We start from the raw sequence: 25,094 nt of genomic DNA on the forward strand, positions 1-25,094 counted from the left end.
AGGTTTTATAAAGTGGTACCAATAGTTCACATGATTTTGATTCCATGTCTCTGCTTATACAACTCAGGACTATATTAGGTTTTTTTTGCTACTGCTGTACACTGCTCGCTCATATTCAAGTGATCATCCAATAGGATTCCAAGTTCCCTCTCATAATTACTGTTTTTGAGTCAGGTTTCACCTAATCTGTACTTGTACCTTTGTTTTTTCCTGCCCATGTGTAAAACCTTCCCTTTCTCCACATTAAATTTCATTTTGCTGGAAAGGCCCATTGTTCAAGTTTGTCAAGATCTTTTTGAATCCTGAGCTTGTCTTCTGGGGTGTTGGCGATTTGTGCCAGTTTAGTATCATCTGCAAATTTAATGAATTCCCCTTTTATTCCCTCATCTAAGTCATTCATGAAAATATTGAAAAGTACTGGGCCAAAGAGCCTTATGGTACCCCACTGCTTACTTCTCTCCATGTAGATGTAGTATCATTAAGGACTATTTGTTGAGTATGGTTTGTTAGCCAGCTACAAATTCATCTGATGGTGATGTTGTCTATTCCACATTTTTCTAGCTCAGGGGCGGGCAATTGTGGCTCTTTTACAACCTGTGGACCAAGCTGTCTCAGGAATTCTGGGAGTTGAAGTCCACAGGTTGTAAAAGAGCCACAATTGCCCACCCCTGTTCTAGCTTACCAAGAAGTAGATTGTGGTCTACTTTGTCAAATACATTACTATATACTAAGTATACTACGTCCACAGCATTTCGCTGGTCTACTAATTTAGTCACTTTATCAAAGAATAAAATAAGATTGGTTTGGCATGATCTGTTTTTAACAAACCCATGCTGGTTACTACCGTATTTTTCAGAGTATAAGATGCATCTTTTTCCCCAAAAAAAGAGGGTGAAAATCTGGGTGTGTCTTATACTCCAAATGCAGCCCCGCCCAGCTTCTCAAATGGAGGTTTCAGAGGCTGAAAAAAGGATCAGAAATGAAGCTTCAGAAAAGAAGCCCCCAAACAGAGCTTCAGAGAGCTTCAGAAAAGAAGGCCCCAAACAAAGCTTCAGAGGCTTTTTTTCTGAAGCTCTATTTTGGAGGCTTTCAGAGGCAGGAAAAAAAGTTTTTCCTGAAACAGAGTTTCAGAAATTTCAGAGGCAGGAAAAAAAGCAAAAAAAAAAAAAAAAAAAAAAAAAGCAAGGCACAGAGCTCACAACCAAGGAACCTGTTGCTAAAATTCATCTCTTGGAACAGCTGATTGGGGTTATTCCGGGAGGCTGATCCACCTGCCAATCGGCTTTTTTCTTATTTTCCTCCCCAAAAACTAAGGTGCGTCTTATACTCCGGTGCGTCTTACACTCTGAAAAATACAGTATTTATAATTTTGCTTCCAGTTGTTCACAAATATGTTTTTTATTATCTTTTTCAGGATCTTCCCAGGTATTGATGTTAAACTGATTGGTCTGTAGTTTCCTGGGTCTGGTTTTTTTTTTTTTTCCTTTCTTGAAGATGGGAACCACATCATTCCTTTCCCAATCCTCAAATACTTCCCCGGTACTCCAAAATTTTTGAAAGATATAGTACAATGGTTTTGAGATAACATCTGCCAGGTCCTTATGCTTGTCCTTTTTGTATTTCAGTTTGTCAGAGAGATTTTTGTGTAGCCATTCTCATTTCTTCTTGAATTTCTTGTTTTTCTTTTGCAGTGGTATTGTGCTGGACTGGGCTTTTATGATCACATTTTTCAGAGTTTTCCATGCTTCTTTGAGTTGTTTTCCTCTTTAGGATTTTCATCCATGGAATCTTTCCTATGCTCTCATTGAGTTTGTTAAAATCAGCTTTTAAAGTTTAAGACACTGGTTGGATTATTTTCTATGTTTGCTTTTTTTATTGAAGTCCAGTATGATGTGGTCACTTTTACCCAAAGTTCCAGCAATTTCAACTCCCTCTATTACTTCTTCTCTATTAATTAGAATTAGGTCCAGTATAGCTTTACTTCTAGTTCCATCCTCTACCTTTTGGATGATAAAGTTGTCGACTAGGTTGGTTAGGAGTCTGTTTGATCTCCCACTTGCTGCAGAGTTGGTCTCCCAGTTGATATCTGGATAGTCTCCTATTACTACTGTGATATGCTTCCTACATACATTTGTTAACGTTGGCAAAAAATTCTTTTTTTTTAAATTTTTATTAATAATAAAAAAAACAAACCAACATAGATACATTAAAACAACATACAAAACAAACAAACATCAATTCAGTCCAATGACTGACTCTTAGAAGTTACTACAACGGTGGGTTATTTTCATATTTCTATTTGTATCTATATCTACATTCACATATTTACATGGTTATATATGTGTATATATATAATTGACTCCTTGTTTACTTCTATGTATTTCTATTGAATAGTCAAAAATTATCTTTATATTCCTATTTTTGCCTCCAGCCAGCTGTACCATCTTTGCCATACTAAATAGTAATCAGTATCGTCTTTCTCTTGTATTTCTTTTGTGAGCTTATCCAATTCTGCACATTCTGTAATTTTAGCTATTATTTTGTCCTCTGTGGGTAACTGTTCAGATTTCCAATGTTGGGCAAAGAGTATACGTGCTGCTGTGAGGGTATGGATGATCAGATATTTTATTTCTTTGGTGTATTGTGCTGTGATTATTCCCAATAAAAAGATTTCCGGCCTCATTTCCAGTTTTTGTTTTGTGATTTCTTCAATCATTATTTTAATTTGTTGCCAGTATTGTTTTGCCCTTCGGCATGACCACCAGAGATGATAATATGTCCCTTTCTGTGATTTACATTTCCAGCACATTGGAGACGTGTTTGGGAACATCTTGGCCAGGCGCGCCGGTGGGAGGTGCCATCGGTAGAACATTTTGTAAAGGTTTTCCTTATAGGGTATAGACAATGTCATATTATAATTTATCTTCCACAAATTTTCCCATTTATCCAGTTCAATAGTATATCCTATATTTTTGGCCCATGTTATCATATTCTCTTTGACGACCTCCTCTTCTAATTTGTATTTTAGTAGGTACTTATAAATTTTGGTAATCATTTTCTCATCTGTACTTTGTAATATTTTTTCCAGTTCATTTGGTTCATTTTGAAATCCGAATTGTGCCTGATCAGTTTTGTATCTTGATTCTATTTGCATTTATGGCCACCAATCAATGTCTATACCCTGATTTTGTAATTCTTGTCTTGTTTGTAATTCTCCTTCACTGTTCAGTAATTCTTTATAACTCCTCATTTTCTCTATATCCATGGCGTTGGGATATATTAGTGCTTCCATTGTCGATAACCATCGTGGAATTTTGGTATAGTGCTTTCTAATCTCTTGCCATGTTTTGTACAGTGATTCTCTGATAATATGTTGCTGGAAATATCCATGGTGCTTGTCCTTTCCCTCCCACAAAAAGGCATGCCATCCGCGTTGTAATTCAAAGCCCTCTAGTAGTAGCGTTCTTTTATTCTTGAGATCTATCCAATCCCTTATCCAGTTTAGCGATGCTGCTTTGTAATATAACTCCCAGTCCGGTAGGCCTAAACCTCCTTTTTCCCGAATATCTTGCATACACTTTATTTTGATTCTGGCCCTTTTCCCATTCCAAATAAATTTTGTTATTATTTTATTAAGGTCCTTAAAAAAGTTCTTTCCTGGCCAGATTGGGGTTACTTGAAAGAGGTAGAGTAATCTAGGCAGTATATTCATTTTTATGGATGCGATTTTCCCTAGAAATGACAGTTGTAATTTGTTCCACGTTTCCAGATCTTTTCTAATTTGTTTCATTAATTTGTTATAATTGTCTTCTCTAATTGTTATCGCTTTAGCAGTAAGCCAGATTCCTAAATACTTTATTCTCTTTACAATTTGTATTCCTAATTTATCTTCTAGTTTTGTCTCCTGTACCTTTGTCAAATTCTTTGTTAATGCTTTAGTTTTTTGTTTGTTAATTTTAAGCCCTGCGATTCTTCCATATTCCTCTATCTTCGCTAAAAGTTTGGTTCCTGTTATTTCCGGTTGCTCCATTATAAATACCACATCGTCAGCGAAGGCTTGCAATTTGTACTCTTCTTTCCGTGTTCTCAAACCTTTTATTTCCGCATCTTTCCTAACTTCATTTAGTAATATTTCCAATGAAATTATGAACAGTAGTGGGGATAAAGGGCAACCCTGTCTCACACCCTTTTGTATATCCAGATTTTCAGTCATATCTCCATTAATCATAATTTTAGCCGTTTGGAAGGAGTATACTTTTCTAATCATATGTAAAAATTTGACACCGAAATCCATGGCTTCTAGTTGCAATATGAGGAAATTCCAATTTAGATTGTCAAATGCCTTTTGTGCGTCTAAAAAGATTAAGGCTACTTGTTTGTCAACTCTTTTCTCGTAATATTCCAGGATGTTGATAATTGTTCTTATGTTGTTTTTGATCTGTCTTCTTGGGACAAAACCATTCTGATCTGTATGTATGTATTTATAAATAATTATTTTCAGTCTTTGCGTTATAACCAACATGAAGAGTTTGTAGTCTACATTGAGCAATGAGATCGGCCTATAATTTTTAACTTGTGTGGGGTCCATATCTTCTTTGGGGATGAGTGTAATAATAGTTTCGGTCCAGGATTTGGGAATTTCTGCTTCTAATAATGCATCATTGAGAACTTGGAGTAACAGTTCATCCACTGCATTTTGACAGTTTTTGTAAAACTCCGTTGGTATTCCGTCCGGGCCTGGAACCTTGTTATTTTTCTGCTTTTTCCTTGCTTCCACCAGCTCGGACATCGTAATTGGTCTATTTAATGCTTCTCTATGGGACTCCTCTAATTTTGTAATGTTTGTTTTACATAAGTATTCCTTAATGTCTTCATCCCGGATCTCTTCTTTCTTGTAGAGACTTTGAAAAAAATCTTTGACTATACGTTTTTTGTCTAGATTGGTATGATATATTTGTCCTGTTTCGTCCTGCAATTGAAATATTGTTCTCCTTTCTTTTTCTTTTTTCAGTTTATACGCTAACCACCGCCCCGTTTTGTTTGCATGCTCAAAATGTTTCTGTTTTGCTAGCTTGATTTTCTGTGCAATTTCTGTCTGGGTAATCAGATTGATTTTATGTTTAGTAAGATTTAATTTTTCTTTTATTGTTTTGTTGTGGGGTTCCTTCTGCAATTCTAGTTCGTATATTCTGAGTTGTTCTAACAACTTATTCCTTGACTGTTGTTTCTCTTTATTTTTTTTTGCCATATACGCAATTGTAAGACCTCTTATGTATGCTTTAATTGTGTCCCAAAGGTTTTGAAGCGATGTCTGTTCTTTAGTATTTATTTGTAGGAACATTTTAACCTCTTTCTCAATCATCTGTATGTATTCCTTATCTTTTATTATTCCCGTGTCCATCATCCACCTCCTTTGCTTTCGATGTCCTTTCCATACTATTTTAATGGGGTTATGGTCTGCCCAGGTGTTCGCTGCTATTTCGATATCTTTTACTTCCTCTCTGAGGTCCGAAGTCATCCAGGCCATGTCGATCCTAGACCATGACTGGTGTGGGTTCGAGTAATATGTATACTGTTTTGTTTGTGTGTTTGCCTCTCTCCATACGTCATGTAAGTGCAGTTCGTTGATCATGTCTTTGAAAGATTCCGGTAGGATTTTCTTTCTAGTTTTACTTTGTTTGTTACTCCGATAGTCTTTTTCTATGTCCATGATTGCATTGAAGTCCCCTACCATGCAGATAGTTTCGTATTCCAGGTCTTTGATTATATTATGTAGCTTTTTTAAAAAGTCATTTTGGTTTCCGTTGGGTGCATATATAGATATTAATAATATTGTTTTGGATCCTTTTTGTATTTCTATTATTAAGATACGTCCTTCTGTGTCTGCATATATTTGTTTTGTTTTTAGGTGTTTCTTTACATATATTACGACTCCTCTCTTTTTTTGGTCTCCTAAAGATGCATATAGTCTTCCTAATCTTTGATTGTCCAATAATTTTTGATGCTGTCTTTTGATATGTACTTCTTGGAGTGTTATGATATCTATTTCTAGTTTTTGAAGTTTTGTAAATGTCTGTTTTCTTTTGGCTGGTGAATTAAGTCCGTTTATATTGATTGAAATAAGTTTTAGCTCCCTTTCCATCTCTCTTTATTTATCTATTCGTTGTTTTCAGTCTTTTTGTGTTTCTAGTAATTCTTTGCGTCTTTTCCCTCGCTCCCTCTCTCTCCATTCTTTCTCTTTCCAATCTTCTCCCCTCTTCTTGATCTCTTTCTTCTTTCTCTGTCCGCTGTTCCTCTTGCCTCTTAAGTTCCTCTTCTTCTCTGCTCTCCTGCTCCTCCTCCAGTACAAAGTGTTGATCGAAAAAGTCCTGTGCTTTTTCTAAGTTATCAATTCTATATTTTTTGTCTTCCCAGGAGATTAATAGACCCTCCGGTATTAGCCAGCGGAACTTTATTTTAAATTTATTCAACTGTGCCGTTAGAAAGTTGTTCCTTCTTTGGTCCCTTGTCCTTTTTGGTATCTGTTTGAGGGTTAAAATTTCTTTTCCCCTATACATAGTTGTATCTTCTCTCATCCTCCTGTAGATCACTTCTTTTAAAGATTTTTTTGTAAATCTAATGTGTATTTCTTTTGGTAACTTATTTCTCCGGGCGTAGTTCGTGTGAACTCTATAGATTTCATCTATTCCACTTTGTATCTCTTCCTTGTCCCTCTGGGTCACTTCTGAGAGTATTTCAGTCATGATTTCTCCTAAGTCCTCCTCCTTTTGCTCTTCTACATTCTGAAACCTTAAGTAGAAGGATGCCTTCTCCATTTCGAGATATGATAACGAGTCCTCTAGGTCCTTATTTGTGGCTGCTTGGTTATATTCCATCTTCTCCATTCTCTTATCCGTATGTTCTATTCTCTCCTCCACCTTATGAATCCTCTGTTCGTTTTCCTCTATTTTCTGTTGTATCTTTCCTATCTTCTCATCCATGTTCCTAATATTATCCTTTATCTCTCCCACATCCGTCTTAAGTTCTTCGTGATTTTTCCTTGTCTCCTCATGATTGTGGGCCATGGTCTCTTGCATTCTATTCATTCCTTCCTGGATCATCGTTAATATGGAATGAATGTTTTGCATACTAAGAGTGGGGGTTGCTTTATCTTTTTCCGTAGTTTCAACTGATTTTTGTTGTGCTGGAGAGGCCGTGAGTATCATCTGGTTTGATGGTATTTTTTTACTTGACTTAGTAATTGTTGCTGAGCCTGTAGTTGCCATTAGTATTTCTTTTGTTATCTTCTCCCAGAGTTTCATATACTGATTACTATTTGGGCTGTTATATTTCTTTTGGTATTTATATTCAATTTATGGCTTTCAGTAATCCCAGGGAGATAAACAACTAGGATAAGTTTCCTTGTCACACAATCACTATCTATATATAAATTTATCTATAAGTTCTATCTTTCACTTTTCAATGTTTTACAGAGTTCTTCAATTCTTGATGGCTATTTAGCCTATATTACTCTCTAAACATGGGGGTGAAATATAGAGGGAGGGAGGGAGGGAAAAGTCTAATACTTCAGCAATTCATCAGTTAACTGTCCTTATAATTAATTACTTACTATCTTATTTAAATTTATTATTAATTACTATTTATCGATATCAATTACCCTTAATTACAATCCTAGATTCACTTAGTCTGTCTAATATAATTTTTCAAAACTAAACATATAAAACAATATATTTAACTACCAAGATAAAATATAGAACTAAGATAAGTATAAATATATATTTAAAGTATATATATATTTAAAGTAAATATAAAACTAAGTTAACAGTTATATATGTGGTATATAAGGTTAAATATGAGATTTCAAAAACAGTACATTTAATATTAATATTTAAGTTGAGTGTCCAGTGTCCACTAGAACTCCAAAGTGTCCACCTTTCAAAAAAAAAAATCCAAGTCCCAATACTTTTAAATTGAGTGTCCAGTGTCCACCAAAACTCCAAAGCATCCACCTTTCAAAAAAAAAAATCCAAGTCCCAATACTTTTAGATTGAGTGTCCAGTGTCCACCAAAATTCCAAAGCGTCCACTTTTCAAAAAAAAATCCAAGTCCCAATACTTTTAAATTGAGTGTCCAGTGTCCACCAAAACTCCAAAGCGTCCACCTTTCAAAAAAAAAAAATCCAAGTCCCAATACTTTTAAATTGAGTGTCCAGTGTCCACCAAAACTCCAAAGCGTCCACCTTTCAAAGAAAAATCCAAGTCCCAATACTTTTAAGTTGAGTGTCCAGTGTCCACCAAAACTCCAAAGTGTCCACCTTTCAAAAAAAAAAAGTCCAAGTCCAAATGTCTAAATGCTGTCCAAATTTCGTCCAAATATCCAAAAGTCCAAAGGAAAATATTCCACTTATGTTGGTTTGATTTAGCTCCAAAAGCCCCTAGCTTCCACTTTAAACGGAGTTTTTCTGCCAACCCCCCCTCTTCCGGTGTCCGCTGCTTGTTGATTGCCTCGTTGTCACCTCCACAAAGGGCAAAGTCTGTCAAATTTATCCCTTTCTCTCCTTAAATTCCGTCTCTCTTCTGTAGCAAAATGTCCAAAGTCCAAGTTTCTCTGGGATCACTTTCTCCTCCTGGGTTTCCTCTGGATTTCCTCCGATTTCGCCGGTTGTTAATTTGTGCGCTGTCACTGTCAAGATGGAATCCGTCTCCGCTTATTTCTCAGTCGCCGCTTGTTTAGCTATAGTTTGCTTCTTAGTTGGAGTTTTATCTTCTCCCGCCTTCGATCCTCACGTTATGGATTGTAAATATACCTTTTGAGCTCTTTATCTTCCCAATCCTTCCACCGAAGTCTTCTTTATTTGATTTTCGCTTCCCTCTTAGTCAGCTGTCAACGTTTCTGGCCAGCTGGGGTGGCTGGTTCTTCCCCGATCAGGATTAAGGGGGATTTCCTGAACCTTCAGGGGGATTGCTGTCCTCCCCGAGGTCCTCGGAGTTTCCCCTTTTTCCTATTGACCTCCCCGAGGTCAATAGTGCCTAAATCTGCTCCTAAATCGAAGATATTAGGGACTTGGAGAACGGAGACCATTCCTTTTGTCCCTAACACGCTGACGTCACTGCCGGAAGTGTCAAGTGTCACTTGCTGCAGAGTTGGTCTCCCAGTTGATATCTGGATAGTCTCCTATTACTACTGTGATATGCTTCCTACATACATTTGTTAACGTTGGCAAAAAATTCATCTATTTCTTCTGTTTGGTTGGATGGCCTATAATATAAACTAATGCAATGTCACTTTCCCCCCTTTTATATTGACCCATATACATTCTAGAGGGGTTTTAGCTTTTATCATGTGCATTTCTGTAGATATGTAGTGATCTCTCACATATAGTACAACTCCACCTCTTCCTTTTGTAGTTCTGTTTCTTTTGAACAATTTGTATCCATCCATCAGTACATTCCAGTCATGGGCTTCATCCCACCAGGTTTCTGTAATGGCAACTATGTCATATCTACCCTCATGTACTACTGCTTCTAGTTCACCGTTTGTTCCCCAAGCTTGCCATGCTTGGGGTGCCACGTGTCCTCCTGCCCCATTGTGGCCATGAGCAACCAGATGGTGGGATGGAGTAGGCAGGGCTTAACTAGGGCTTATTTTGGGGTAGGGTTTATATTAGGCACAGGTGTGAAAATCGGGCTAGGGTTTATTTTCGGGGTAGGTCTAATTTCCAGGGAAACAGTATGATCTCCACTCCACGGATTCTGCTGTTGCGTTTCTCCCCTCCACTGATTCTGCCACCACCGATTTCTCAGCCACCAGTTCCCTTTGTTGGATGGGTTGCTCCAGGCCCTTTGTCCTCCACCATATGGGCCACTGGGAAGAGCTGCCGGGCTAGCAGAAGGCGAGGGGTCAGGTGTCTGCTGATCTTGCTGGTGAGGGAATGTTGATCAAGTTCTCCACAAGTCCTCCATATGGGGCAGGCCACTGGGGAGGGCTGCCAGGCTGGAAGTTCACAGTGGGAGGACTGTGGTAGTCAGGCTGCCTCTAGTTTTCTAGGCCCTGGGCCCTGGGATACCTGGCTGCCCCCTCGAGCCGGGCTGCCTAGGTTGGAGTATGGGTCTAGACAATTACCGAATATACTGTAACCCACTGGTTCGCTGCCTCCCTTCTTGCTCGCTGTTCAACCACTGGTTCACTGCTCTCAGTTGCCTCTTTTCCAGCATTGGGCTGCTTAGTTGGGCTCCTGAGCGGGATCTATTCTCTATTGCCGGCTGCCTCCAACTCAGCATGCAGCCATTCATTTGCTGCGCTAATATATTGCTAGTGTTTTCCTCCTTACCTCATTTCTTCTTTTCCTTTATCCCATCTATCTTCCTTATCTAACTTGCTGCTCCTTTTTTCTCCGTTTCCCCCCCTCTCCTTATACTTTCCTACTTAATTTAGTAACTTTTCTCCCTGTGATCTGATACTGCTTCCTTCGCTGCCACCATTTTAACTCATTGCTCTGTAAGAGAACAGTATATGAGTCCTCCATCTTGTCAGGTACTTTCACTTTTTGACCTTTGTTTCCAGACATCTTTTCATTAGCTACTTGACCAGCTGTTGAGGAAAGATGCTGGAGGAAATGTATTATTTCAAGTATCATCAACACAGAGCATAAGTAAAAATCTTGTTTAGAAAGTACAAAGAAGCTCCTTCCCCATAGCACCTAATCTCCTCTACCTAATGAGAGGAAAATACTGAAAACCTGTTTACAATTCCCATGTAAATAGACTCCAAGAAAATGGAGATACAAACTATGCACAATATCCCCAGAGTGCAATGATGACCTTCAGTTATTAGAGGGATTTATAAGAGGCCCTAAGCTTGTATCTTGTCAACTTGCAACATACCTTCTTCTTGGACTTGAAAACATTACAACGGAAGGTGTTACTGGAGCCATCCCTTGCAATATAACTGAAGATCTTCAGGTCCTGGGAATCGTGGGATACATAAAATATCCTGCAAAAATAGCAGAACTATATATGCAATATGCATGCCATATAGGAAACAGGCTATTCCAGTGATGGCTAACCCTTTCTGAACTGAGTGCCCAAAGCGCGCGCCTGAACCCCCACTGCACATGCATGCGCCCCCGCACACTTCCTGCCCCCGTGGGGCCCACCGCACATGTGCAGCAGAGACCTGACGACCAGGTGGCCGGTTGGAGGTGCACACGCATGTGCAGCGGAGTTGAACTGATGTGATGGCTTACGTGCCCAGAGAGGGCGCTGTGTGCCATCTGTGGCATGCGTGCCATAGGTTCGCCATCATGGGGCTATTCTGTCACTGTCTTGGAGAAAAGCAAGCCAAGTCAAGGTATGGGTGCTCACTGATTGTCTCAATAATACTTTCCAATATTACCATTTTGCAATTTATTCCTTTTCTTTTAGTCTACCACTTACACATTCTTTTTTAAGCAGGTATTTTATTAATCAGGATATGTTATTACCATCTGCTAATATGATTAATACACTGTAATAATATTCCAATGCTTTTTTTTTTTTTTTTGCTTTAATTTATATGCCGCCCTTCTCCGGAGACTCAGGGTGGCTTACAATGCGTTAAGCAATAGCCTTCATACTTTTGTATATTTATACAAAGTCAGCTTATTGCCCCCACAATCTGGGTCCTCATTTCACCTACCTTTGAAAGGATGGAAGGCTGAGTCAACCTTGAGCCTGGTGAGATTTGAACTTGCAGTAATTGCAAGCAGCAGTTGTTAATAACAGTGCTTTAGTCCACTGTACTACAGGCTCTTTTCTGTTTAGTGAAACGGTTGACTTTTAAAATGCATATGGTCAGTTACCAATTAATATTTTCTGTCATGCAAGTTATAGCTGCAGCATGATAGAATTATAATATGAATTCCAGAATTCCATCCAAAGGATTATTAGTTCTCCTACAAATAGTTCTGCATGTACAGTGCTCATGTCTTAAAGCATGAAGTTGTTCGACTGGTGAAAAGGGAAGACTGAAATAGAGACTATCTTTCAAAGTGCTGTCATTGTCACATCAAGACCTAGAAACCTCTGTCAAGTGCTAGCTTGATCTTAGGTCCCAATCTGAATTCATTCTGGACTGTGTGCAGAGTTCAAATATCCTACAACCTGGAACAAAATGACCTGGAGAAACAGAGACAAACCCACGTAAAGATCAGCTATCTACCAGCAGTTTCTACCTTCTTTAAGAGCTATGGTGATTAAAATGCAATCTTGGAGGATAACTCTGCCCACAGAGCCAGGAATTTAATTCTGACTGGCTCAAGGTTGACTCAGCCTGCCATCCTTCCGAGGTCGATAAAATGAAGACCCAGATTGTTGGGTGTAATATGCTGGCTCTGTAAACCACTTAGAGAGTTCTACAAAGCACTATGAAGCGGTAGGGCATGTCAAATTTTTCAACTTTCAATTTCCAAACGGGGTACTCAAAAGGGCTTTGGGGATTGTAAAGATATTTTGGTTACTTTAATATAATTTAGATGTGCTTTGGTAAGTAACTACATAAGTATCATAGCTTTTTAACATTTTGTTTGTTTCATGAAGCAGTATATAATTCCCAATACTATTGATATTGCTTTCAATAGTCCTGTCTGCAAAACAGAACCTTGTTTAAGTCATTGGAGACTTGCCTATAATATGCACACTGCTAGTTAACTTTTCCTTATCCCAGGGGCCTTTCCTTACTCACATCTCTTACCTGTAGATTGGGTCATGCATCACCAGTAGCTTGCTGTCATCCCAGTCCCACTCTTTCTTCTGTAAAAGAGAGCTGCGTATAAGCAGGACAGATGCTTCATTGAGTGACATAACATTTATAAAACTCCTAAGGAAATGAATGTCCTTGAGACAGTATTACTAAGGAACCAAGCACTTTCATAGTTACATTGTTCTGGGAAGGTGGTTATATCACATTCACCGAGAATGGAAAATATTGCTGAATAGGAGCCAATAACTGCATACTCTGCAGCTGAAAAGCATGAAAGCCTTTGAAAATTATCTGTCCCCCGCCAATTGGGTTCATCCCTGCTGCTTGTCTAATTATTTTTAATCCTTTTGGTAATGCCTGGGCAGGTTTTCTCTTTCTTTTCTTTCCTTCCTTCTCTAATTACCTTTTCTCTTTACCCCATACCCAGTCTTCTCTGCTCCCCCACCCCTTCTGCTATTCTGCTGACCAGAAAAAAGAATAACAGAATAACAGAGTTGGAAGGGACATCGGACGTCTTCTAGTCCAATCCTCTGCTCAAGCAGAAGACCCTATACTATTCCAGACAAGTGGCTGTTCAGTCTCTTCTTAAAAACCTTGAATGATGGAACACCTACAAGTTCTGAAGGCAAGCCGTTTCACTGGTTAATTGTTCTGTCAGGAATTTTTTTCTTAGTTCTAGGTTGCTTCTCTCCTTAATTAGTTTCCGTCCATTGTTTTTTGTCTTGCCTTTCTAGTTCTTTGGAAAATAGGTTGAGCCTCTCTTCTTTGTGGCAGCCCCTCAAATATTGAAACACTATTATCATATCACTTCCAGTCCTTCTTTTCAGTAGACTAGACAAACCCAATTCCTGCAACCATTCCTCATGTTTTAGTCTCCAGCCCCCTAATCATCTTTGTTGTTCTTTGCTGCACTCCTTCAGATTCTCTTTTTATTAATATGGTGAGCAAAACTGGATGCAGTATTCTAAGTGTGATATGTTTCTGTATGTGAGAGCAGTAAGAAAAACAGTTGTTATATGCAGAGGGGGATGAAATTATTTTAAGTTCCTTTAATTCATAGGAAATTAATTTAAATCAGAAATTTACTTAATTAATATTTTGGTTTGTTTTACCTTTGCTATTGGGAAATATGGTTTTTGACAAATATATATACACATCTGTATGCACACATAGATAAGTACATTCCATGCCCTCATTTGTTACACAAGAGGAGAGAATCTCCAGAATTTATTTTAGCTAAAGTTGATGGCCCTAGTAGGGCATCTAGAAAAGGTGGACTTTGCCCAAAGCCAATCTTACTCATCTTTAGAGTATAAATGTTCAAACCCATGGTTTTCATGTAGTTATGTCTCTTTTTTAAAAAATATACATCAATATCAATACATGAACAGTGAGGCATCTGGGTATTCATTTGAATATTATTATTATTATTATTATTATTATTATTATTATTATTATTCGAATTTCTATACCGCCCTTCTCCTTTCGGACTCAGGGCGGTGAACAGCCAAAATAAAAACATTTATACATAAATACGATTAAAAATAGATTTAAAATAATTAAATTTGGCCCATAGTTTAAAATTTATCAATTTAAAATCCATATCAAAATTTAAAACCAACCATAAAATCATAAAATCAAGAGAGACCGGCTAACTGAAAGAGATGAGTTTTTAGGGCCCGACGAAAGGTCCGGAGGTCGGAGATCACTCGTATCTCTGGGGGTAGATTGTTCCAAAGGGTAGGTGCCACCACAGAGAAGGCTCTTCTCCTGGGGGTCGCCAGCCGGCATTGTCTAGCCGACGGCACCCTGAGGAGGCCCTCTCTGTGGGAGCGAACTGGCCGGTGGGAGGCAATTGGTGGCAGAAGGCGGTCCCGTAAGTACCCCGGCCCTAAGCCATGGAGCGCTTTAAAGGTGGTCACCAACACCTTGAAGCGCACCCGGAAGTCCACCGGAAGCCAATGCAGCTCGCGCAGGAGAGGAGTCACATGGGAGCGCCCAGTCGCTCCCATAATCCCCCGCGCGGCCGCATTCTGCACCAGTTGGAGCCTCTGGGTGCACCCCAAGGGGAGCCCCATGTAGAGAGCGTTACAATAGTCCAGACGAGAAGTGACGAGTGCTTGAGTGACTGTGCGTAGGGAGTCCCGATCCAGAAAGGGCCGCAACTGGCGAATCAGGCGAACCTGATAAAAAGCCCCCCTGGCCACGGCTGTCAGATGCCCTTCTAAGGACAGCCGTGCATCCAGGAGGATGCCCAAGTTGCGGGCCCTTTCCGTGGGGGCCAATGAGTCACCCCCAATAACCAGCGATGGCGTCAGCTGGCTATACCGGGACGCCGGCAGCCACAGCCACTCGGTCTTGGAAGGGTTGAGTCGGAGCCTGTTTCTCCCCATCCAGACCCGCACGGCCTCCAGGCACTGGGACATCACTTCCAAGGCATCGTTGGGATGGCCTGGGGTGGAGATGTACAGCTGAGTATCATCAGCGTACTGATGGAACTCCACCCCAAAACCACGGATGATCTCACCCAGCGGCTTCACATAAATGTTGAACAGGAGGGGCGAGAGGACCGACCCTTGTGGCACCCCACAAACAAGGCGCCTCGGGGTCGACCGCTGCCCCCCTGTCAACACGGATTGCGACCGGTCGGAGAGATAGGAGGAGAACCACCGCAAAACGGTTCCCCCCACTCCCAGTCCCTCCAGCCGGCGCAACATGATACCATGGTCGATGGTATCAAAAGCCGCTGAGAGGTCTAACAGGACCAGGATAGAGGAGTAACCCCTATCCCGAGCCCTCCAGAGATCATCCACCAACGCGACCAATGCCGTTTCCGTGCTGTACCCAGGTCTGAAACCGGACTGGAGCGGATCCAAATAGACAGCTTCATCCAGGTACTGTGGAAGCTGTCGTGCCACCACACTCTCAACAACCTTCGCAATAAAGCGAAGGTTGGAGACTGGACGATAGTTAGCCAAAACAGCCGGATCCAGGGATGGCTTCTTGAGGAGAGGCCTCACCACCGCCTCTTTCAAGGCGGCCGGCAGGACACCCTCACTCAAAGAAGCGTTGATAATTCCCTGGAGCCAGCCTCGTGTAACCTCCCGGGAAGCCAGCACCAACCAGGAGGGACACGGGTCCAATAAACATGTGGTGGCGTTCAGCCGTCCCAAGATCCTGTCCACGTCCTCGGGAGCCACAGGATCGAACTCCTCCCAGATAACATTCTCAAGGCCTGCCTCAGTCATCTCGTCTGAACTAACCCAGTCAGTGGCCAAGTTTTCCCGAATCTGAGTTATTTTATCATCCAGATACTGTACAAAATCCTCAGCTCGGCCCTGCAAGGGGTCCTCCCGCACTCCCAGATGGAGAAGGGAGCGGGTCACCCTGAACAGGGCGGCTGGGCGGTTATCTGATGACGCGGTAAGAGCGGCAAAATAGCTAGATTTCGCCGCTTTTATCGCCACTAGGTAGGTCTTAATATGAGACCTTACCAGTGTCAAGTCGGATTCGGAACGACTGGCCCTCCAACCGCTCTCTAGGCGTCTTTTCCGGCGCTTCATCTCTCTCAGCTCCTCGGAGAACCAAGGAGCTAAGTGAGTTCGGTGCCGGGTCAGAAGCCGCAAAGGCACGACCCGGTCCAAAGCCCCGGCAGCCGCACTATCCCAGGCGGCCACCAGGTCATCAGCCGAGTCGTGAGCTAGAGTTTCAGGAAATGGCCCAAGCTCCATCTGGAACCTATCAGGATCCATCAGGCGCCTGGGGCGGAACCACCTGGTCGGCTCCGCCTCCCTGCGACGGGGTGCGGCGGTCAGAAAGTCAAGTCGAAGGAGCGAGTGGTCAGACCATGACAAGGGTTCAGTATCTATATCCCCTATATCAAGGCCACTCAACCACTGACCAGAGACAAAAACTAAGTCCAGAGTGTGTCCCCCCATGTGAGTAGGGCCGTGAATTACTTGGGTCAGGTCCATGGCCGTCATGGAAGCCATGAACTCCCGAGCTACCTCAGAAGTTTCACCAATGGATGGCAAGTTGAAATCCCCCATGACCAGAAGTCTGGGGGTATCAGCCGCCACCTCGGCTATAACATTGAGGAGTTCGGGCAGGGTCGTCGCCACGTGGCAGGGAGCCAGGTACGTGATCAACAGACCCATCTGCACCCCACGACCCCACTTCACGAAAAGGGACTCACATCCAGCTATCTGAGGCACAGTGGTCTCCCTCGGATCAAGACCCTCTCTTATAATGACCGCCACCCCCCCGCCCCTGCCCTGAGCTCTCGGCTGATGAAATGCACGGAAGCCTGATGGGCACATCTCCACGAGGGGAACCCCCCCCTCATGGCCCAACCAGGTCTCCGTAATACCTGCCAGGTCCGCTCCCCCCTCCTGAATAAGATCACAAATGAGGGGGGCTTTATTTACTACGGACCTGGCATTACACAACATCAGCCGGAAACTCGGGCCCTGAGACTCTAAGCAGCCTGAGGAACGGGAAGAGCTAAGGGGACCGGGGCACGCAATCGCTCGGAGATAGCGAGCGCGTGCCCCCACCACATGATGCGGCCCCCTGCTCCCGCCATACCTGCCCCTCCCACTCAGCGTATTGATGGAAAAGCCCTCAATAGAGGGCATTCTAACAGTCCCCTTTCCCCCAGAGTCCGTACCCCCTATGGCACCATTAACAGCCAGACTGGCCTCCCTCCCCACCCCCTCCCCACCCCCCTCCCCAAACCCCTTAAAAATTTACACAAAGACAATTTTAAAAAACCCCTCAGCCCCCTCTTTGCGGCATGCCACCTCTCGGGATTCCAAAATCCGTCATCGAGGTAGGCCCTCGATAACGTGGGGGGCCAAGCCTGCGAGAGGGGGGAATCTCGCAGACCAAGAAGCTCCGCTGCTGTGTACGTCTTGCCACAGGGATGGGGTGACCGTCCCCTAAAGGGTCCATACAGAAAAGTCCGAGGGAGAACATAAAAAAGACAGGAGCCACAAAAGGATTCAAGACCCAGTCCACTGTTCTCTCACAACAGAGGCCAAGTCCGTCTCCAGGTCGACACAGTCCAAGGGGGGAGGAAGAATAAATCATACCGCCCTCTCACAGCGGCTTGGCTCGATGGTCTACCCCCTTTACTGGTGAGATGGAAGTAATGGTTCAACTTGCGCACTTGGCACCCATAATATAGGTCCAAAATCCGCCCTCTCACGGCGGATTCGATGATCCGTCCCTCTGCCAGCAAAGTGTAAGTGTAAAGTGCAGGTGCCGAATGATGGTACAACAGAGACAGTACAGCACCCAGGATATAAGTCCCCAATCCGCCCTCTCACAGCGGTTTGTCCGATGGTCATTCCCCTGCCAGCAGGTACAAAGTGCAAAGTGCAAATAGCTAATGCCATCCCAGCTCAGCCCGTGGGGCTCAGAGCCCAAGTCACTCTCTCACAGTGGTTAGGCTCTTGGCTGGTCCTCTCAGCTGGTGGGATGGAGTCATATACCAGCTCCTGTTCAGATGATATTAGTCCTCCAAACAAATAGGGGAAGGGCTCAGGTGGAATAAGCGAGCTATTTATGTCAGCGAGGTGAAGCCAAAAGAGGGCGCAAGTCCGAGAGGGGCGTGTTCCAAGGGGGGAGAGATGGAAAGAGGGGGGGGTTACACTTTAACCCCCCCAGTCCCCGAGGGCACTCTAAAACACCCCAGCGGAGACCCCCCCTCGATAACACACCCAATCCTCGTCTATCCTGGGTCGAAAAGATGGTCCTCGGCCACATTAGCGCCCCTCATCAAGGCCATGGGGCGCTCCTCTCCCCGCCAGAGCCAGCCGGAAGTCTTCGCGGTTGTTGCCCTCGTCGCCATCCCCCACTGCCGTAATGAAATCCCAGCAGCGTCCCTGAGATTTTTTAGGGAACTGGCAGCCCCAACAGCCCCGACAGCACCTCAACAAAGCCAGAGCCTGGGGCAGTGTCCACGTGGTAGGCGCCCCCAGCGCAATACCACCAATACAAGTAGTAATGATAGTATTAATATTATTTGTTATTTAAATCATACTTATGTAATTGTAATAATATTCTTATACATATTTGTATTAAAATATAAGCCTTCATTATTTAATTGTTCAACAATTTAGTCCCCCATTCTAATAACAATAACAGTATCTTTAGAACCAGTGGTGAAATGTAAAATTTGTTACTACCGGTTCTGTGGGCGTGGCTTGGTGGGGGGGATAACGTGACTGGGTGGGCATGGTGAACTTTTTTTTATTACTTTTTTTTAAAAAAAGGCTCTGACAATCGCACACCACAGCTTTGATCATCAGAGCCTCTTTTTTTACTTTTAAAAGCATTTTTTACAACCATTAGGTTGTAAAAAATGCTTTTATTTATTTTTTATTAGATTTTAAAAGATAAAATTATATAAAACATTCACAACCTTAAAATACAATCAACGATACTAATCACAACAATCAAACAAGTATATGTGGTATATAAAGTACAAATGTACACAGTGACTTATTTCCTTTTTTATCTTGATGACGGTGTATAATTATTACTTTTAATTTCTTACTAAATTTTAATTTTACCTTCTTTTCTATTGGTTTATCCACTCATGCCAACTATCCCATACCTTAAAATACTGTGAGTCTTCCTTATCTTTCAATTTCAACGTTAGTCTATCTATTTCTGCACATGTATAAAATTTTTGAATTATTTGCTGCTCTGTTGGCAATTGATCTGTTTTCCAGACTTGTGCTAGGGCTAATCTAGCCGCCGTAATTATATGTAATATTAGGTACTTTTTTTCTTTTCTAATGTTTTCTTTTCTTTTTTTTTTTATTGAAAAAGTTTTCAATTACAAATTTCCCCCCTTTTTCCCCCCTCCTCCCTAACCCCCCCTCACCACCCCAACCCCCCTCCCCCCTGTGACTTCTTCAAAATAAAAATCTAATACATAACAGATTATATAATATTGTACCATCCCCTTACTCCCTCCTCCAAATACTGACCCTTACTTCTAGTAATATTATTAATATTATTACTTCCCCCTCTTACCATACACTTCAAAATAACATTCCATTATAACACTATGTAATAACTTCTAATTTAACACAGTAACATTATTATAACTCCCAATTTATCGATAATCTGCCTTTTTTTCTCCTCCCCCATACTTATGTCTATATATTAATATAACATTTCAAGACAACCATCCACTTTAAAACTAAATAATAAATCCTACTTTAACATTTAATCTTTTGTGTATATTAATATGACATTTCAAAGCAGCCTGCCCCATGAATTCTAGTTTTACATTTGTTCTACTCTATCCATTTCCTCCACTCCCATAAATATATCTCTTAAGCATCCCTTTTCTTAATCTATACAATCAATACACTAGCCTGTCTCCACCCACTTTCCTACAAAATTACCATACACAACAATTCTTAATATCTTTGTTCTTCTGCCCGTCCTACTAAAAAAAATATTCCCTTATATAAACAAAATCAATAACTTTAAATTTATAATCCATATAATATCTTCTTTGATATCTTTCCACTGGATTGCAGACTCCATCATCCGGATTAGGGTAACATAACATCCCAGTTGCAACAGAATATTCAAAATCCTCAGTTATCATCTGCCCCCATCAATAATGAATATCTTCATATATATATATATAAAAAAAGAAAACAACCACCCGAGTGACTTTATAATTGTAATCCATATAATATCTGTAATAGTGGCTTTCTTCAGGATTATTATTTCCCATTCTCATAATTGGGTAACAACCAGATCTTCTGCATGCCCCAGCATAACTCTCTTGCCTTATAGCTCAGCATAGATATAATACGTTGATCAATAGAAAACCAAAAATAGATAATTCCAATCCAACAATTCAAGGCCCTTTTCACATCCCAAAATTACGGCATTGCAGAGGTCTGTCACTCTCCTCAGGATGATATTAACCACATAACTGGCTTCGCTATTGCTTAATTTAAAATTTTTTATTTTTGTGAGACCTATTTCTTTTTTTCCTTTCTTTTTGTGGGTTTGATCTCCATCCTGATTTCCTTTCTGCAAGTTGTGTATCAACTGATCGGTTTTCATTCTGGTTTATAACTTGATCTTGTTGTTTTTGTTTTTGTGACTCATATTTCTTTTCTATAAGTTGTATATCAATTAGTTGATTTCCATGGTTATCTGTAACTTGGCGAGTCGTCACATTAGAATCCGATGCCACTTCTCTCTTATTTATAAATAATCCAGGTGAGGTATCTGGAGAATCCAAAGGCAATTCATCTGCAAGGGCCTCTGTAACTCGATATTTTTCCTTTATTTCTAACTCCTTCTGCTTGTCTTGTGTTGTGCATAAAGATGTTAAGTTCATTTTTAAAAAATTTTGATAAAATTCTTCCGCTCTTTCAACAGTATTTAATTGATATCTTTCTCCTTGATATCTCAATATTATATCAACTGGAACATTCCATCTGAATAAGATATTTCTTTTTTTGAGCTCAGCCACCAAGAAACCAAATTTCTTTCTTTCCAATAATATCTTAGGCGGGAGCTCTTTATAAATCCAAATCTTTCTTCCAAAAAGTTGCAAAGTAGACTTAAAAGATTTCTGCACAATATTATTTCTTATATCTTTATCTGTAAAATAAATCACCACATCTCTAGGCAATTGCCTTTGCTTTGCAATTCAGGAGTTTATTCTATAAACTCTATCGATCCTACAAAATACCTCCTCCTCAGGTTGAACCTTTAAAATCCCAGCCAGAACTTCAGAAGATATTTTCCTTAAATCCTCTCTGTTATTTTCCTGTAATCCTCTCAGTCAGTCAGTTTCTAATGTTTTCTTTAAGCATTCCTACGGTGGTAGGAATTTCTGGTTCTAGCTCAATATCCTCCGCAATTATTTCTGATATCCAAATTTTTATTTTTATCCAATATTTCTTAATTTTTGGGCAAAGCCACTAGACATGAAAGAAGGTTCCCTGTGCTTGCTTACATTTCCAACACGTTGGATTAAGATTTGCATACATCCTCGCCAATCTCGCAGGGGCTAGATACCATCTGTACCACATCTTGTAGTGGTTCTCCTTATATGGTACCGATTTTGTTATTCTATAGTTGGTTTCCCATACCCTTTCCCATTCTTCCAATTGTATGTTTTTACCAATATTCCTTGCCCAGGCTATCATTTGTCCTTTGACTAGATTTTCTGCTAGGTCGAATTCTAATAAGTATTTGTAAATCTTTGAAATCAAGTTTCCATCTTTAGCTCCTAATAATTTGTCCAGCCGGTTGGGATTTATTTCGATTCCTCCTTCCTCACTATCTTTATTGTATCTAGTTTGTATTTGTAGGTAGGGCCACCAATCTATTTCTATTCCTTGTTCCCTAAATTCCTGCCGTGTTTTTAATCTTCCTTGGGGATCCAGTAATTCTTTATATCTTATTAATTTATGGGGGGCTAGTGTATTGGGGTGCATTGCCACCTCCAATGCGGATATCCAGCCGGGAACCTTCATATAATGTTTGTTTTTAATTTCGAGCCAAGTGCCAATTAGTGAATTTCTTATTATATGATTTTTGAAGTGTTTATATGTTTTGTTCCCGGCATGCCACCCCTTTAATAAATCGTGGCCTTCCAATTTTAATAGTCTATAATTGTCCAAATTGACCTAATCCTTAATCCATGTTAAACTCGCTGCCTTATAGTATTTTTCCCACGCTGGTAGGCCAAAACCCCCTCTAGTTCTATCATCCTGTAATATGTTTAAATTTATTCTTGGTTTTTTCCCCTCCCATACAAATTTTGATGTTATTTTATTCAGATTTGTAAAAAAGTTTTTCTCTAATTTAACCGGAATAGTTTGAAATAAGTAGAGAAGTCTCGGGAGTATATTCATCTTTATTGCCCCAATTCTTCCTAGCAATGATAGCTTTAGTTTCCCCCATCTTTCTAAGTCTTTTTTAATTTGCTGTACTAACTCTCCGTAATTATTATCTTTTATGGCCACATTCCTAGTTGTCAAATTAATACCTAAATATTTTATCTTCTTAACTGCTTGTAATCCTTATTGTTTTTCTAACTCTTCTATTTGTTTTGTTGTTAAGTTTTTAGTTAATATTTTGGTCTTATCTTTGTTGACTTTTAAACCTGCCACTTTACCAAATTTCTCTATTTCTTCTGTTAATTTTAATTCTGTTTCTAGTGGATCCTCTATGAAGAATACAAGGTCGTCAGTGAACGCTTGGACCTTGTATTCTCCTTTTACCTTGAGTCCTTTTATATTTTTGTTAAATCTAATTCTTCTAAGTAAATTTTCTAAAGTTAGAATAAAAAGTAGTGGTGAAAGTGGGCACCCTTGTCATACTCCTCTACTTATTTCAAAAAAATTTGTTAGTTCCCCATTGACTAGTATCCTTGCTCTCTGTTTTGTGTATATTGAAACTATCACCTTTTCGAATTTCTCCCCGAATTTCATATTCTTTATTTGTTGTGTCATAAATCTCCAGTTGACCCAATCAAATGCTTTTTGTGCATCCAGAAAGATCAGGGCTACCTGTTTCTGTGGATGCACCTCATAGTATTCTATTACATTAATCACAGTCCTTATGTTGTTTTTAATTTGTCTTGCTGGCAGGAATCCGTTCTGATCCGAATGTATTCTATGATTTAATATTACCTTTAATCTGTTTGCCATCAGGTTCATAAAAATCTTATAATCAGAATTTAGTAAAGAAATCGGCCTATAATTTTTTATCTGTGTTGTATCTGCCCCCTCCTTCGGGATTAGCGAAGATATATGCCTCCCTCCAAGAGTCTGGCAGTGTTGCCTCTTTCAATGCCTCATTGTAGACCTCTAATAATATCCAATTTAATGATTCCCCTAATCCTTTGTATAATTCTATTGGTAACCCATCTGTTTTATTGTTTTTTTATTTCCTAATTGTTGCCTGTAGTTCCTCTATAGTAATCTCTCTATTCAGTATCACTTCCTCTTCTTCAGTTACTCCCTCCTCTTTTAAATATTGGTCTATTTCCTCTGTTGGCACTTTGTCCTGTGTGTATAACTCTTGAAAAAATTGTATTGCTATCTCTTTCTTCTTTTCTGGGTTCTGACATAACTTACCATCCTTATCCTGCAGTTGATGAATTGTTCGTTTCTCTCTTTCTTTTCTTAATTTATAAGCCATCCACCTCCCTGGTTTGTTTGCCTGTTCAAATTGATTTTGTTTTACAAATTTCATTGTATTGACATATTTTTCATGTTCAAATAGGTTCAATTTATGTTTAGCTGCCATCCAATTAGTTCTTATTTGTTCATCCCCTGGCCTCTCCTGTAATTTCCTTTCCCAATTTTTAATCTCTTCTCGGATTTTATTATATTCATTTTCCTTCTCCTTTTTCCGTTTGCTATTATAGGCTATTGTTAAACCTCTAATGTAGGCTTTTGTTGTGTCCCACAGGTTTTGGAGGGATGTCTGATATTTGTTGTTATCTTTGAAAAACCCCTTCAATTCTTTTTCTATCTTTTCATTTTCTTTTCTTTCATTATCTTTCATTATCTGAACATTCATCATCCATCTGCTCCTTTTCTTTCTTTGCCCTCTCCATTCTATTATTATTGGGTTATGATCAGCCCAATCATTCGTCACGATCTCTACTGATTCCATCTCCTGTATTAAAATCTTTGTAGCCCATACCATATCTATCCTTGACCAGGATTTGTGGGGGTTCCTCTTCTGGGTTATATAGTCTCTATATATCCACTAAGTTTAATTCTTCTGTTAAATTAAATAATGTTTTTGGCAGCAAATTTTTCTTTTTATTATTGTTCTGATTGCTCTTATAATCCTTTTTTGGGTCCACAATTGCGTTAAGATCCCACAGCAAACATACATTTTCTATATTTTGTTCTATTATCTTTTCTTGCAATTTTCGGTAAAATTCTTTTTGTTCACTATTTGGCGCATATACGACCACTAACAACACACTTTTACCTTTAACATTTACTTCAATCATCAAGATTCTTCCTATCTTGTCTACATATTTTAAATTCCTTTCTATCTCTTCCTTAACAAAAACTGCTATTCCTCTTTTCTTTTCGTCTGCTAACAATACAAATAGTTTCCCTAATTTTTTACATTGTAAAAATTTTTCATCTTGTTTTCTTATATGAGTTTCTTGAAGGCATACAATGTCTATTTTTTGTTTGATTAATTTCCTAAATATTTGATGTCTTTTGGCTGGTGAATTGAGTCCGTTTATGTTTAGTGATATCATTTTAAGGTTCCGGTCCATTCTTTAAAATTGGTCTTTTTCTTTTTTATTCCTTTACTTCCTGTCC

The 25,094-nt window shown here is 40.1% G+C and overlaps 1 protein-coding gene across 6 annotated transcripts in view; it reads right to left on the reverse strand.

Moving 5' to 3' along the window:
- NOS1AP (nitric oxide synthase 1 adaptor protein) overlaps positions 1–25,094 on the reverse strand; it is a 206,753-nt gene that overhangs the window by 120,734 nt on the left and 60,925 nt on the right. For 5 of the 6 annotated variants that reach the window (XM_060690208.2, XM_060690207.2, XM_034409934.3 and 2 more), the window contains 2 exons: positions 12,730–12,788; positions 10,884–10,992 (listed from right to left, as the gene is read on the reverse strand). The exons of the other annotated variant lie outside the window; for it this stretch is intronic. In XM_060690208.2, coding sequence (XP_060546191.1) covers positions 10,884–10,992; positions 12,730–12,788 — 168 coding nt within the window. The remainder of the gene's footprint in view (positions 1–10,883; positions 10,993–12,729; positions 12,789–25,094) is intronic. 6 annotated transcript variants of the gene reach the window in all.

The sequence above is a fragment of the Pantherophis guttatus genome, chromosome 3 (assembly GCF_059756535.1).
Source record: "Pantherophis guttatus breed Tessera chromosome 3, ASM5975653v1, whole genome shotgun sequence".
In the NCBI taxonomy this organism is placed as follows: domain Eukaryota; kingdom Metazoa; phylum Chordata; class Lepidosauria; order Squamata; family Colubridae; genus Pantherophis; species Pantherophis guttatus.